The sequence below is a fragment of the Equus quagga genome, chromosome 4 (genome assembly GCF_021613505.1).
Source record: "Equus quagga isolate Etosha38 chromosome 4, UCLA_HA_Equagga_1.0, whole genome shotgun sequence".
NCBI lineage: Eukaryota > Metazoa > Chordata > Mammalia > Perissodactyla > Equidae > Equus > Equus quagga.
Window position 1 is genome coordinate 97,883,154 of NC_060270.1, and position 11,646 is coordinate 97,894,799.

At 51.3% G+C, this 11,646-nt stretch overlaps 1 protein-coding gene across 6 annotated transcripts; it reads right to left on the reverse strand.

The window, feature by feature from the left end:
• Positions 1 to 1,468: 1,468 nt before the first annotated feature.
• On the reverse strand, positions 1,469 to 8,681 carry NR4A2 (nuclear receptor subfamily 4 group A member 2). Of its 6 annotated transcripts, none has more exons than XM_046659700.1 (8): positions 8,496 to 8,648; positions 6,656 to 6,779; positions 5,315 to 6,002; positions 4,406 to 4,535; positions 3,840 to 4,003; positions 2,739 to 2,941; positions 2,156 to 2,334; positions 1,469 to 2,006 (listed from the first exon to the last, which is right to left on the reverse strand). In XM_046659700.1, the coding sequence occupies exons 3-8, from the start codon at positions 5,987 to 5,989 to the stop codon at positions 1,750 to 1,752; spliced, it is 1,608 nt and encodes a 535-aa protein (XP_046515656.1). In that variant the 5' UTR covers positions 5,990 to 6,002; positions 6,656 to 6,779; positions 8,496 to 8,648; the 3' UTR covers positions 1,469 to 1,749. The 6 variants fall into 6 exon arrangements, 5 of the variants coding, with proteins under 5 accessions (XP_046515656.1, XP_046515655.1, XP_046515654.1 ...); XM_046659699.1 differs by having other exon boundaries at positions 5,315 to 6,163; XM_046659698.1 differs by having other exon boundaries at positions 5,315 to 6,180.
• Positions 8,682 to 11,646: the final 2,965 nt, after the last annotated feature.

An 11,646-nucleotide genomic window follows, 5' to 3' on the forward strand; every position in this document is an offset into this window, starting at 1 on the left:
AATCAGAGATTAGGTACAACACATTTCAAATCCATGTTGACTTCCTGAGTCTTAAAAAAGACTTTCTAAACATTGTACAAAACAGAAACTTGACAGGACTTTGGATCTTGCAAAAGTTCAAAATCTGTGTGGTCTCCTGAACTTCTCTTCTGAAAGCTGCACTTAGTAGCCAAGTTAACAGAAGAGTTGAGATAGTCTCAATTGATTCTGATCAATGTAGGTTGCTCCACTGGAAAATTCTGGTTAAGGAAAAATATTGGACTGAATTCCCTGGATAATTAGTTCAATGCTCCAGTTCCTTTTGCCAGAATTAGTCTAGGCTGTCAGTTTGAAACTCAGATGTTGAACAAGTGACCTATCCCAAATCAATCTTCAACTCTGTCTATTGTATATTGCTATTTAGTCATCATTTTTTCCTCACCCAGAAAGAAGACAAAATTCTGTTCGTTTACATAGTTTATTGTTGTAAACATTAAAATTGTCTTTCTCAAAGAAAGAATTTATCAGAAAAAAAAAATCAGCATCTCTAACTGTCATACACCATAGAAAAAAAGGCAGTGACTCATATCATGTGCCATACTGGAAATATACAAAGAAAAATACTACAGAATATGGCAATATTAAAATTCTTACTCAAACATAAAATAATATATTAACTGACAATTTTAGACATTAAAAAAAACAAAAAAAATTCAAAGTGCTCAGTAATTTCCAGGGAGTTATGTCTATTATAAGCACTCTGGAAACAGTCAAAAGCTGCTGCATGCAAGTTCTGTTTAGCTTTAGACAACAAAATAATCAAGATATAAACTTTCTTTTATCAACATCAACAGTACATACAACACTTACAAACAAGGAATGTTGGACGGTGTTACAAACACTATGTGTCCCTTTTGTCAGGATTTTCTGATGTGTAATACTTGTGCCCACCTATTTTACAATTGAGAAAATGTTTAAGCTCAGATAACTACCAATCTTTATAAAATCTAACAGACTACATAGTGTCTGAAATACTATTTATATAATATAGACATTACTGAAGTAGCAAGTGCCTATAACATTTTCAACCTAGAATCAACATGCTTGTCCCTTTTTTGTGTAGTTATTTCTTTTTTTTTTTTGCAAACACACATTTTTTAGAATTTGTAATATTTATTCATAAATAGGCACAAAATAATTTAAAAAGCCAAACTGCATTGGGTAAATTTACAAGCCTTTGCCTTCTTCAACTCATGCCACCCACGCAACATTTAGTTTTACTATATATTACAGCTTTCTTTACAGCAGAAAACTTTGAAGTCTTTTAAAGGGCAATACTTGTGGGTCCCCTTACGAGATGTGTGTGTGTCTGTGTGTGTGTGTGAATTACATTTGTCTTAACTGCAACAACCAAACATGGCCAAACATTTCCCATCATACATTAGGAATCTTTCTTCTGAACAATAAACTGAGTTTGAAACTGATAACAAAAAGTTTATACCACTGTACTGTGTGTAGTCCGTGTCCTAAATCCAGGATGCCCCGGAGCCAAAATGCCCTTTCAGGTTCTGCCTGCAGGTTAGGAAATAGCAACAGTTTTTGTTTTTTTGTTTTTTTCTTTAGGGATCAAGGGGCTGGGGGTTTTATGGAAGGGGCGGGGGCCGGCTAGAGCTGAGGCAGCTCAGAGGGATATCTCTGCCCTTGTGACTTGCCCCCTCTGGACAGTTTTAGGTTTCTTTCCAGTTCCTTTGAAGTGCGTGGGAGGAGGTCTTAGAAAGGTAAAGTGTCCAGGAAAAGTTTGTCAATTATTGCTGGCGGTGGTACCAAGTCTTCCAGTTTCAGGTAGAAAATGCGCTGTAGCCCCTGTGTGCAAAGGGTACGGAGTTCTGGGAGCTTCCCCAATAGTTTGGACAAATAGTTGGGGCGATTCAACCCCCCATTATTGAAAGTCACGTGGTCTTTGAGACAATTTACAATCTTGTTTTGCAGTTCCTCCACTCTCTTGGGTTCCTTGAGCCCGTGTCTCTCTGCAGAAAACACAATCAGAAACAAAAGAGGAAGGCACAAAGCTGTTAGCTAGTTGGCAGGACCAGGGAGCACCGGCGGTGAGGGAAAACCGGGACAAATCCAGCTGGGCAGTTCTGGAGGAGAAGTGCCCTGTGCCTGTGGTACTGACCTGTGACCATAGCCAGGGCAGCAATGCAGGAGAAGGCAGAAATGTCGATGTTCATATTCTGCAAGTTGGAGGAGAATTCAACAATGGAATCAATCCATTCCCCAAAGCCACGAACGCATTGCAACCTGTGCAAGACCACCCCATTGCAAAAGATGAGTTTACCCTCCACTGGGTTGGACCTGCAATTAATACCAAAGAGAGAGAGGGGAGAAAAAGAGAGAGAGAAAAGCTAAACAACTAATTACTTGAAGAGCAATAAATGAGGGATTTAAGAGGCACCTAATTACCGAAGAGTTAATAAAATGTAGACCAGCGGACCTTGAAAGGGTTTAATTTCATAACAATCAAGAACGCCCCCTATCCCACCTCCATTCCATTCACCCAAGGCTTCTGGGCTCCCTCCTTCCCTTCTCTTCCTTTAGTCTACTAGCCTTTCCTTCCTTTTTCCCTCTTTCATTTCCTATTCTGTCCTTCCCTCTCCCCCCCCCCCCCCCGTTCCTTTTCCCTCTTTCCCTCTTTCTTTTCCTTTCTGGATTCCTATCTTCCTCCTTTCCCCGCCTCCCTGGACTGCCTCCTTCATTACCTGTACGCTAATCGCAGCACAAACAGTTCTAAGAAAGCCGACTCGAAAAGCAGGTCCTGGTCGGCTTTGGGCAGGTCAGCGAAGCCCGGGATCTTCTCCGCCCAGCCCCTGATGATCTCCATGGAGCCAGTGAGGAGATCATAGAATTGCTGGATATGCTGGGTGTCATCTCCACTCATCTGATAGTCAGGGTTCGCCTGGAACTGGAATTTCATTTTAAAAAGCACTTAATGAGGTTCTCTAAAATATATAACCCGTGAAATTGCTAACCCCGTTTCTAGTAGGGGAGCCAGGTTTTTATAACAATTAAACCTTTCTCTGACCAGTACGGAAATTAGATGTTCCGGGGCAATTAATTCAATTAGGGATGGTGCTATGAGGTCGCTGCTTTAAATATGTAAATTACCATTTCCATACAGACTAAATACAGTGCCATCCAGCCCTGGGAAACGTTCACTCTTATCTCCACAAAACAATTGACACGTTAGTATTCATGCCAGTCCCAGAGTGGGTCTGGAGCAGAGACGCCCTTTGCAAATCTTCATAAAATTGCAGTGGCTTCTAGGTTTGCCCAGCACACTCCCTCCAATTAAAGCCCACACATTCCTCACAGCTGGGGTAAAAAAAGGAATCTGACCACTTGACCCCCGCCCCACTGCCATTCCTTATACCCTCTCTCTTTCCCTTCGCCAACCCCCAAGCAGGCATCCCGCACCCTGACAGAGCCAGAGAAGATGAGGACGGAAACATCTCTGGAAGATGGGGGATAGAATCCAAGTGGGGGCATTTTGCACAGCCTCTGCTTTTGGCATGAGAGGCATTAGTGTGTGAGTATGTGTGTATACTGTGGTAGTGGGAATGGGCAGCTCACAGAGATTTGACCACTGGGGCCTATCCTTTCCTTCTTCCTCTGCCCTGTCCTCACGGGTACACCCCCAGCAACACGGTTTGTCTGTCTGTCTCTCTATCTCCTGCTGAGCTGACCAGAGCTGGGGAGCCACAGCCCTGCTTGCCTCCTTTATCCCTTGAGCCTGGGGTTAGTGATGGCTGTGGGAAGGGGTCCTGCCGGTTTGTCCACATGATACCCCGTCAGCTTCTTACCCTGGAATAGTCCAGGCTGGTCATAGCCGGGTTGGAGTCGACATGGGCCCTGACGAGGGCACTGATCAGACTCACCGGGGGCGAGGGGGGAGAGGGCTCCTGTGGGCTCTTCGGTTTCGAGGGTAAACGACCTCTCCGGCCTTTTAAACTGTCGGTGCGAACCACTGCAAAGGAACAGCCCGGTTAGCGCCGATCCCTCCAGCAGGACCCAGCTGTCGCCTAGGCCCCTCCCTGGGGAAGGCCAGAGCCGCGGGGCGCCCGGCCGCGCGCAGGGCCCCAAGGCTTGTAAAGCCCTCACTGACGCCCTCACTGACGAGACACTTAAAAAAATGCAGCGTTGCTTTCCATCTTCTTCCAAATAGGCCGTATAGTTAACGGAAAGTATGGCCCGGCGGCTGTCTCCAGGGCAGGATGAGCAAGCAGACAGCTGCCGGGTCGTGGAGGCCAGACGCGGGTGGGAGGACCCGGGAGACCCCCGGCTCTGGGAAGTGGAAAATGGGGTTGGGGTAGGAGCAGCGATTTCCCAAGAGCGCAGACTGGGGAGTGGGCTGCTTGCCCCGACCTACCTTCTTTGACCATCCCAACAGCCAGGCACTTCTGAAATCGGCAGTACTGACAGCGATTCCGGCGCCGCTTGTCCACTGGGCAGTTTTTATTTGCTAAACACACGTATTTCGCGTTTTTTTGCACCGTGCGCTGCAAAAGGAGATAATACAGGACGAAAATTATTACATTTTTCTCTTGAAAGTCCAGCAACCCAGGGAATCCAGAGACAATTTCTGAACGGCTGGATCTACACTCCCTCCCTACAAACAAATACATACACACAACTCCTTTTTATTTTTTCCTTCTCCTTTTCTTTCTCTTTCCTTTCTTTTTCCTCCCCCAGGGCATTTAACTGAAGAAAATTGATAGCGTTAACATTTGAGCTAACCTTGCCGCTCCTTGCTGTGTTTTATATGCCAAGAGAAGGAGAAGGAGACGCTCAGTAAATACAAATCCGTGGGCATTCATATTATTTACATTCCTTGGAGACTTTCTCTATTTAAAATGATAAGATTATTCAATCAGGATGGCGAAATAAAGAGATCACTTAATTTGACCATAGGGAATTCTGTTCCACTTGGTTAGCTTAGACACGGTTCTCTGTCCTAACCAATTTCAATCTGAACAGAGAAGACAGCTCCTAGCACATGCAAATGACCCTCTTCCAACTCCGGCTCTAGCAACTTCGGGCGGGGTCCTGCCGGGTCGGCTGCGACCCCGGGTCTCCCGGTCTTCCTACTTGCCGTCCTCAGGCACCCAGGAGCCCCGCCGCAGGCCGTCGGTGGCTACAGGGCAGCCTCGGCGGACCCAGGAGTCGGACCCCCCGGACCAGCTGGTGTGGGAAGCCTGCACCAAGGCAGAACGCGCACTCCAAGGCTCCGGGCACTAGGGGGCCCCTACCTGCTTCCTCCGCCCCCGTTCTTGCTCACCTTAAAGAAACCTTTGCAGCCCTCACAGGTGCGCACGCCGTAGTGCTGGCAGGCTGCATTGTCGCCGCACACGGCGCACAGCCCCTCGTTGGAGGGGGAGCCTCGCGACGGCGGCGAGGGCACCTGCGTGTCGAGCAGCTGCGACGCGTGGCCGATCTGCAGGCCTGGGAAGCCCATGGACGCGGGCTTTCGGATGGGGTTGGGCACAGCAAAGGTCTGCCCGTCCACTACGTGGTGGCTGCCCGCCGGCTCAGGGTTCATGGGGACGTGCAGGGGCCCGTCGAAGCGCATCTGGCAACTAGACACTGGGGTGCCGGGGGGCGACTGCTTAAAGGAGAAGAGGGAGAGGCGGGAGACGGGCGTTTTCCTCTGCTCGATCATGTGCGTGGTGGCCACGTAGTTCTGGTGGAAGTTGTGTAGGGAGCCTGGGTCGTCCCACATAGAGCTGTGCTGCACCTGGAAGCCGGGGGTAGTGGGCGTCGGGGGCGAGGACGGCTTGTAGTAAACCGACCCGGAGTGCGGCATCATCTCCTCGGACTGGGGGGGCAGGTGGCTGTGTTGCTGGTAGTTGTGCATCTGAATGTCTTCTACCTTAATGGAGGACTGCTGTCCGGACAGGGGCATTTGGTACAAGCAAGGTGGCTTGACGTCGTAGCCTGTGCTGTAGTTGTCCATAAAGGTACTGAAGCTGGGGAGAGAAGTGGTGGCAGTGATTTCAGTGTTGGTGAGGTCCATGCTAAACTTGACAAACTCTGGAGTTAAGAAATCGGAGCTGTATTCTCCCGAAGAGTGGTAACTGTAGCTCTGAGAAGCAGGGCTGGCTCCTTGAGGCGAGGACCCATACTGCGCCTGAACACAAGGCATGGCTGGAAATGAAACAGGGTAATATACACTCAGCCTGGTCAACTGAACACTTTCTCCCGGGCTCGGGTACACCTGGAGCTACACCGGCAGCCCGCGGCGGTGAAAGGGGCGCGAGGGGAAGGGCGGAGAGCGCGACTGCTGCGGAACAAAACGGTGCAGGGCATGGAAAGGCTGATCAAATAAAGACCCAGCGCTAGAGAGCCATTGAGGGTCTCCGTTCCCGGATATTTCCAAACGCCTCCCCCTTCACCCTCTTCCACGGACAATCCCGCTCAGATGAGCCTTTCCTCTGAGGCTCGGGTTCAACAAGCTCATTCTAGAAATGAAGTTGAATTGCACAATGAGAAAGTTGTTCCCGAAGGCGATAGGTCGGGAAAATCTTAAGTTACAGGATTTACTGAGGAAGATCGTGTCACCCTGTTTCTTGACGTTTAGGCAACTGGGGGAAGGGAAAGAAAGAAAGGAAGTTGCACTAACCTTCAGCCGAGTTACAGGCGTTTTGGAGGAAATTAAAGGTGGACAGTGTCGTAATTCAATGAAGGACAAAGTTTCCAAGATTTTTAGAAAAGCAATGGGGAGTCCAGCCTGTCAGATCTCTTCCCTGCAATACAGACACAGGAAGCTTCAGGGCGACTTTCCAGACAGATTCAGCTGGACATTTGTACACTCGCCAGGCAGGCCCTTCTGTGCCCTCCTTGACTGTTTCATTGGAAATTAGTGTGTGGCCTTTATCAAACTTAGCAGTTAAAATGCATGTGTAAAAGCAATGGCTGGAAACAACAGAAAATGCCACTCATTGCACTGTGTAAATCCTTGCAGAGAGAGGGTTCTGGAGAAGAAAAGGTATTCCAGTACCTATTTAATACTTATGTAATAAATTGGCCCCTTTGCTAGGATGTGAGTGTAGGGGTGCAAGGGGAGTGTCATTTCCACTTTAGTTTAATTCCGACTCCAATAAGGAAAAACTAGAGTCTAATAAAATACAGCATTGGAACCCTGTCGAATTTTTTTCTGTGGTGAAACTGGCTTTTCTTTTGGGAGGGCGAAGAAAGTAGAAGTCAAGAATATAAAATGAGAAAACAATCTCTCCCTCTACCCCCACGGGTTACAAAACGTTAGCAAGGCCTGGGCAGCCCTGACGCCAATCTGAATGGAAGCATCTGGATTTCCTAAGTGCTTCTGGAGAGCACTGAGTTTGGGAATACAGGTGAATTGGCATTCACTTTTCCAGGAAACTTGCCTTTCAACATCTTTACTGGTCAATGGGTGGAAAGAGGAGATCCTGTTTTTCCAGGAACATCTTAGATCAATTGCAGAGGGAGGGAAATACTGGTTATCTGGTATTGGTACCAACCTGAGAAGCACTTCCCAACACAGCAAGCGGAACATCCTCCCTATATACAGCCTTCCCCACTCTGCCTTCTTGCTGGAACAAGGCATTCTCTCGTCCTAGTAACTTTCAGATGTTCCCACTGGGAAGGCATTCTTGAGCATAGACTATCTTATTACTAATCAAAAAGAAAGCCAAACACGCACTCCTTCTGTCCCCCACCCCCCCCCATAATCTTGCTTCACAGGGGAGGGAGGTTAACCAGAAAAAAGTGGAAAGAAAGGAGAAGCTTGGCCCCACAGGCCTGAGAGAGATGCCTGTGCTGGATATTAACTCCCTGATAACTTCGCAGCTTCGGAACTGTGCTTTTTACATATTCTCTCTGTCTCTGTCTCTCTCTGACACACTCACATACACAAGAGCGGCTTATGTCAAAACCAGACATTTCAGGCAACTTAGTAACAGGACACTCTACCAACAACCCCCTCCCCCCTCCCTTACTCGACAATATCCAGGAAACCCTGGCACGCTGGCCAGCCGCGGTGACACAGTTCCCAAGCAACACATAAACTGAAGAACTTTCTCTCTCCTTGTCACTTTGTAGGCAGCGTCCAGGCCCCTCGAATACACAGGACTTGGAGTCCCCGTGCCCAAAGGCCACAATCAATTCCGCACTAAGAGCAAACTTTGCGCATATTTCCGTGAGCAAGTTCGCAGCTCCCCTAACTATGCAAGCCTCCCTTCCACCTCTACCAATAGGAGCCTGGAAGCCTCTGTTGGGAGCCAACTCCCCCCTAGTGCCAAAGCTGGAGTTCGGACAAATGCCCTCTAGCTGCGCGCACCTATTCCCCATCCTCCGGCCCCGCTCGCGCGCCTCGCCTCTGGCGCCCATTTCCAAAGAACCTGTACACGCATGTGGAAGGAGAGACGTGCAAAAGAAGAAAGAAGGATAAAAGAATGCGAGCTGCACCGGCTGTAACTACTCACTTAGGGGTTCTCGGCGTCTCTCTTCATTCATTCAACTCGGCCGAAGAGTAGTTCCCTCTGCGAGTCCGGGTGGCAGGGTCGGGGAGGGTGGGCGAGAGGCGCGAAGGGAGTCGAGCCGCCGAGAGCGGGGTGGGAGCAGGGCAAGGCGGCCGGCTGGGCTGGCGAGCGGGACCACAGAGCTTTGCGCGAGCCGCCGGCGGACTGGCCCTGGCCGCCAATGTGCCTTTGTTTATGTGGCTCGCGCTGCCGCTGCCAACATGCACCTAAAGTCTCCGCGCGTCAGCGCGCGTCAGCGGCCCGCCGCCCAATCGCCGCGCCGCCGCGCTCCCCGGACTCCTGGCCGGCGCTCGCTTTGGTATATTTCCGACCTGACGTCACGAGCAGGGCCGATTTTAAGGTGGGAACCGTTCTGGGTTCACCTTGGTAGCCAGCTTGGGGTTTTTTTTTCTTTTTTTCCGAAAGAGGTGTGACCTCTCCACTCAGGTCCGCGCAACCCACAGCGCCGCGACATCTCACCTCACCCTCCCCCAAGCCCCCGCGCCACCGCTGCCGCCCGGCCGCTCACACGTGGGGGAGGGTGCAACAAAAACCGGAGCAGAAGAGAACGCTGGCGTGGGCCAGGTAGCGAGCACCTGGAATCGCACGGGATGGGGTGTGCCTGGCAGCGCCCTGACCTCACCCACCACAATTGTCACCCCCATTAGCGGAAGCGCTACAGATGTCCCATGACACAAGACGCTCAGAGGGCTCAGGCAATTGGGGTGGGACTTCCCTAGCCCGGTGCATCCCCCCTTTTCCTGTCCCGTCCCTGGCCTTCTCCTCCTCCAGCATTCTCTCTCCCTCTCTCTCCGTCTCTCTCTCTCTCTCTGTCTCTCTCTCTCTCACACACACACACACACACACAGAGTCCAAGGTGGAAAGGAGTGAGTAGGGCCTGTTTTTTCTGTTCCCTTCTTGCCTTGCACTGCCCACGTGCGAGGTAGGACGTGGTGCGTAAAGAGGGGAGGGGAGTAGTAGGGAGGGGGTGGACAGTGACCTAGGCCTTCAGGGACCCCAAAAGTCAGAGTGAGGCGTTGCCCACTTTCCTTTCGCAGACAATGCAGCTGAGCAGCGGGCAACAGGTGCGCCTTCTGCAGAAAGGTGCTCTAATCTCACGTTTTGCCAACTCTAATACTTTCGACACTCCTCAGTGCCCGCCAAATCGTACCCTTCCACGAGTTCTAGGGAAATAAATCGACCCTCCTCTGAAACACACGGGCTCTTGCAGCCTCACTCCCAGAGCCAAGAGGGAAAGACAAAACATGGGGAGAGGGCGAGGGGACGCGGACATCTCTGCGAAGCGTCAAGTGTGTGCGTCCAGCCCTCTTAGGAGAGGGGCCGCGGCTGGCAGGGGGAGCATGCCGCACCCCCGCGGCGCTCCGAGTCGCTGCCGACCCCGCTTTGCGGAGTCCATCCACCCGCCACGCCGAGTGCGCAAGGCGCTTTCTAGCAAAGGAAATGTCACTTCTCCCGGCAGCGAGCCCCCTTCCCCGTCCCTCGGCCCGAGCTGGGCGGGCCTCTGAGGGCTTCTGGCGAGGGACGGAAAGAGGCTGGGAGGAGGGGAGGGAGGTTCGGAGGCGTCCCCCTTCTCCGCCTGCGGAGAGTTCCAACAGCCCCTCCTCCCTCGGCGTGGCTTGCTTCCAGGCTGCGGGGGGCCCATTTGCAACTCCCCCCCATCCTGATGTTCCCGGTCTGGGCCGAAAGCGCCGTGGCACTCTAGGCGTTCCGGAGCTGCTCGGCTCGGGTCTGCACCCCCGCCTCCGCCCGCTCCCCGCCGCCTCCGGCTCCCGAGCGACCGGAGAGGCGTTGCCGTCAGGTGCCCTGCGGCTGCCCCGGGAAGCCGCAGGCTCTTCTGCGCCGCAGCCTCAAGAAAACCTAAGTGACCACCTTAAGTTCCCCCCAGATGTTGCGACTGCCGCTGCTGCTGCCGCCGCCGCTGCGGTTCAGCGGTGCCCTAGCGGGCGCGAGAAAAAATAAAACCAGGAAGTCTGTGTGTGTGTGTGTGTGTGTGTGTGTGAATGGGGGGGGGGGCGTTGTGGTGGCGGGTGAGGGTGTGTGAGTAGGGGGATCAGGGGAGGAGGGTGAAGAATAGCTTATTAGCATGCGCTCGGTAGCGTCAGAGCCCCGTGGGCAGAAGCGACTCCACGCGAACGAAAGGGAAAAAGTGAGAGTTTGGAGAGCAGGGGAGAAGGAAAGGGGTGGGGGTGGCGGTGACGCAGGGGCGCAGGCATTGACGCACCCGCCGGGCTGGGCCCAAAATAGCAGCAGCTCTAGCTCGGTGGCGCCCTCCCGGGTTCCCTTCCCCTTCCGCGAGGGAGCAGGGCGCGGCCACGGGGAGCTTTCCTTGATCCCAGCGGTGGGCCAGGCTCCAGGCGGCTATTTTCAGGCAGTCGGAAACTCAAGCGCAGCCACGCTGGGGTGGCAGTTATTATTTTTTAATACATTCCTAGGAAAGCGGGGCCGGGAGAACTTTAAGGCTGTAACCATCACCCTCTATACACAAATATGCACATCCAAGTATATGTGTTCCCTCCACACGCTCCTCCTCCCCTATTGCCATTAAAAAAACACTTGCCTTTAGCCTGGGTTGAATCTGGGGACAACCTGAGAGTTCTCTCCCACAGAGTGGAAAAGTGTTCTGGAGTTCTTAAAGTGAGCTCCACGGAAGACAAACATTGTAATGTGATGCTTTATTCTGTAACAGCAACCTGTCGAGTCTGGCTTCTTGATAACAGAGCCTTTGCCCAAGTTTTAACGCACCCAAGACCCGAGAGGCAGTTTTCAAAGCAGCTTATAATAATTATTAGTAACTGGGAATAGAGTGATTAAATATAACATTAAAATGAGAGAAAAGCTGGACTTTCTCCCTTCTATTCTAAAATCCGTATAAAAGTCCTCTCTCTCCTCTTCAAATACCTATTCTAGTTCCTGGGAAGCGTTACTTAGGAAGACACACTGGATGCAAGACCGATAAACTCACCTAAACCAACTTTGGATAAGCTACTTCTTGGGTTGGCTTTTTGGGTAGGGCTCCGATGTGCTCTCGGGGTGGGAAGAATCCAGCACGGGCATCAGAACGTGTAAAGAAAGACCACGCTCAAAACTCCAGTCT

Excerpts from the sequence above, each read along its gene's own strand:
- NR4A2 (XM_046659697.1), bottom strand. The coding sequence starts at position 8,526 with ATGAATGAAGAGAGACGCCGAGAACCCCTAA. Across the intron at positions 6,181-8,495 it reads GAGACGCCGAGAACCCCTAA|CCATGCCTTGTGTTCAGGCG; the intron begins GTGAGTAGTTAC and ends TTTCATTTCCAG. Across the intron at positions 2,942-3,839 it reads CCAGCCTGGACTATTCCAGG|TTCCAGGCGAACCCTGACTA; the intron begins GTAAGAAGCTGA and ends ATGAAATTCCAG.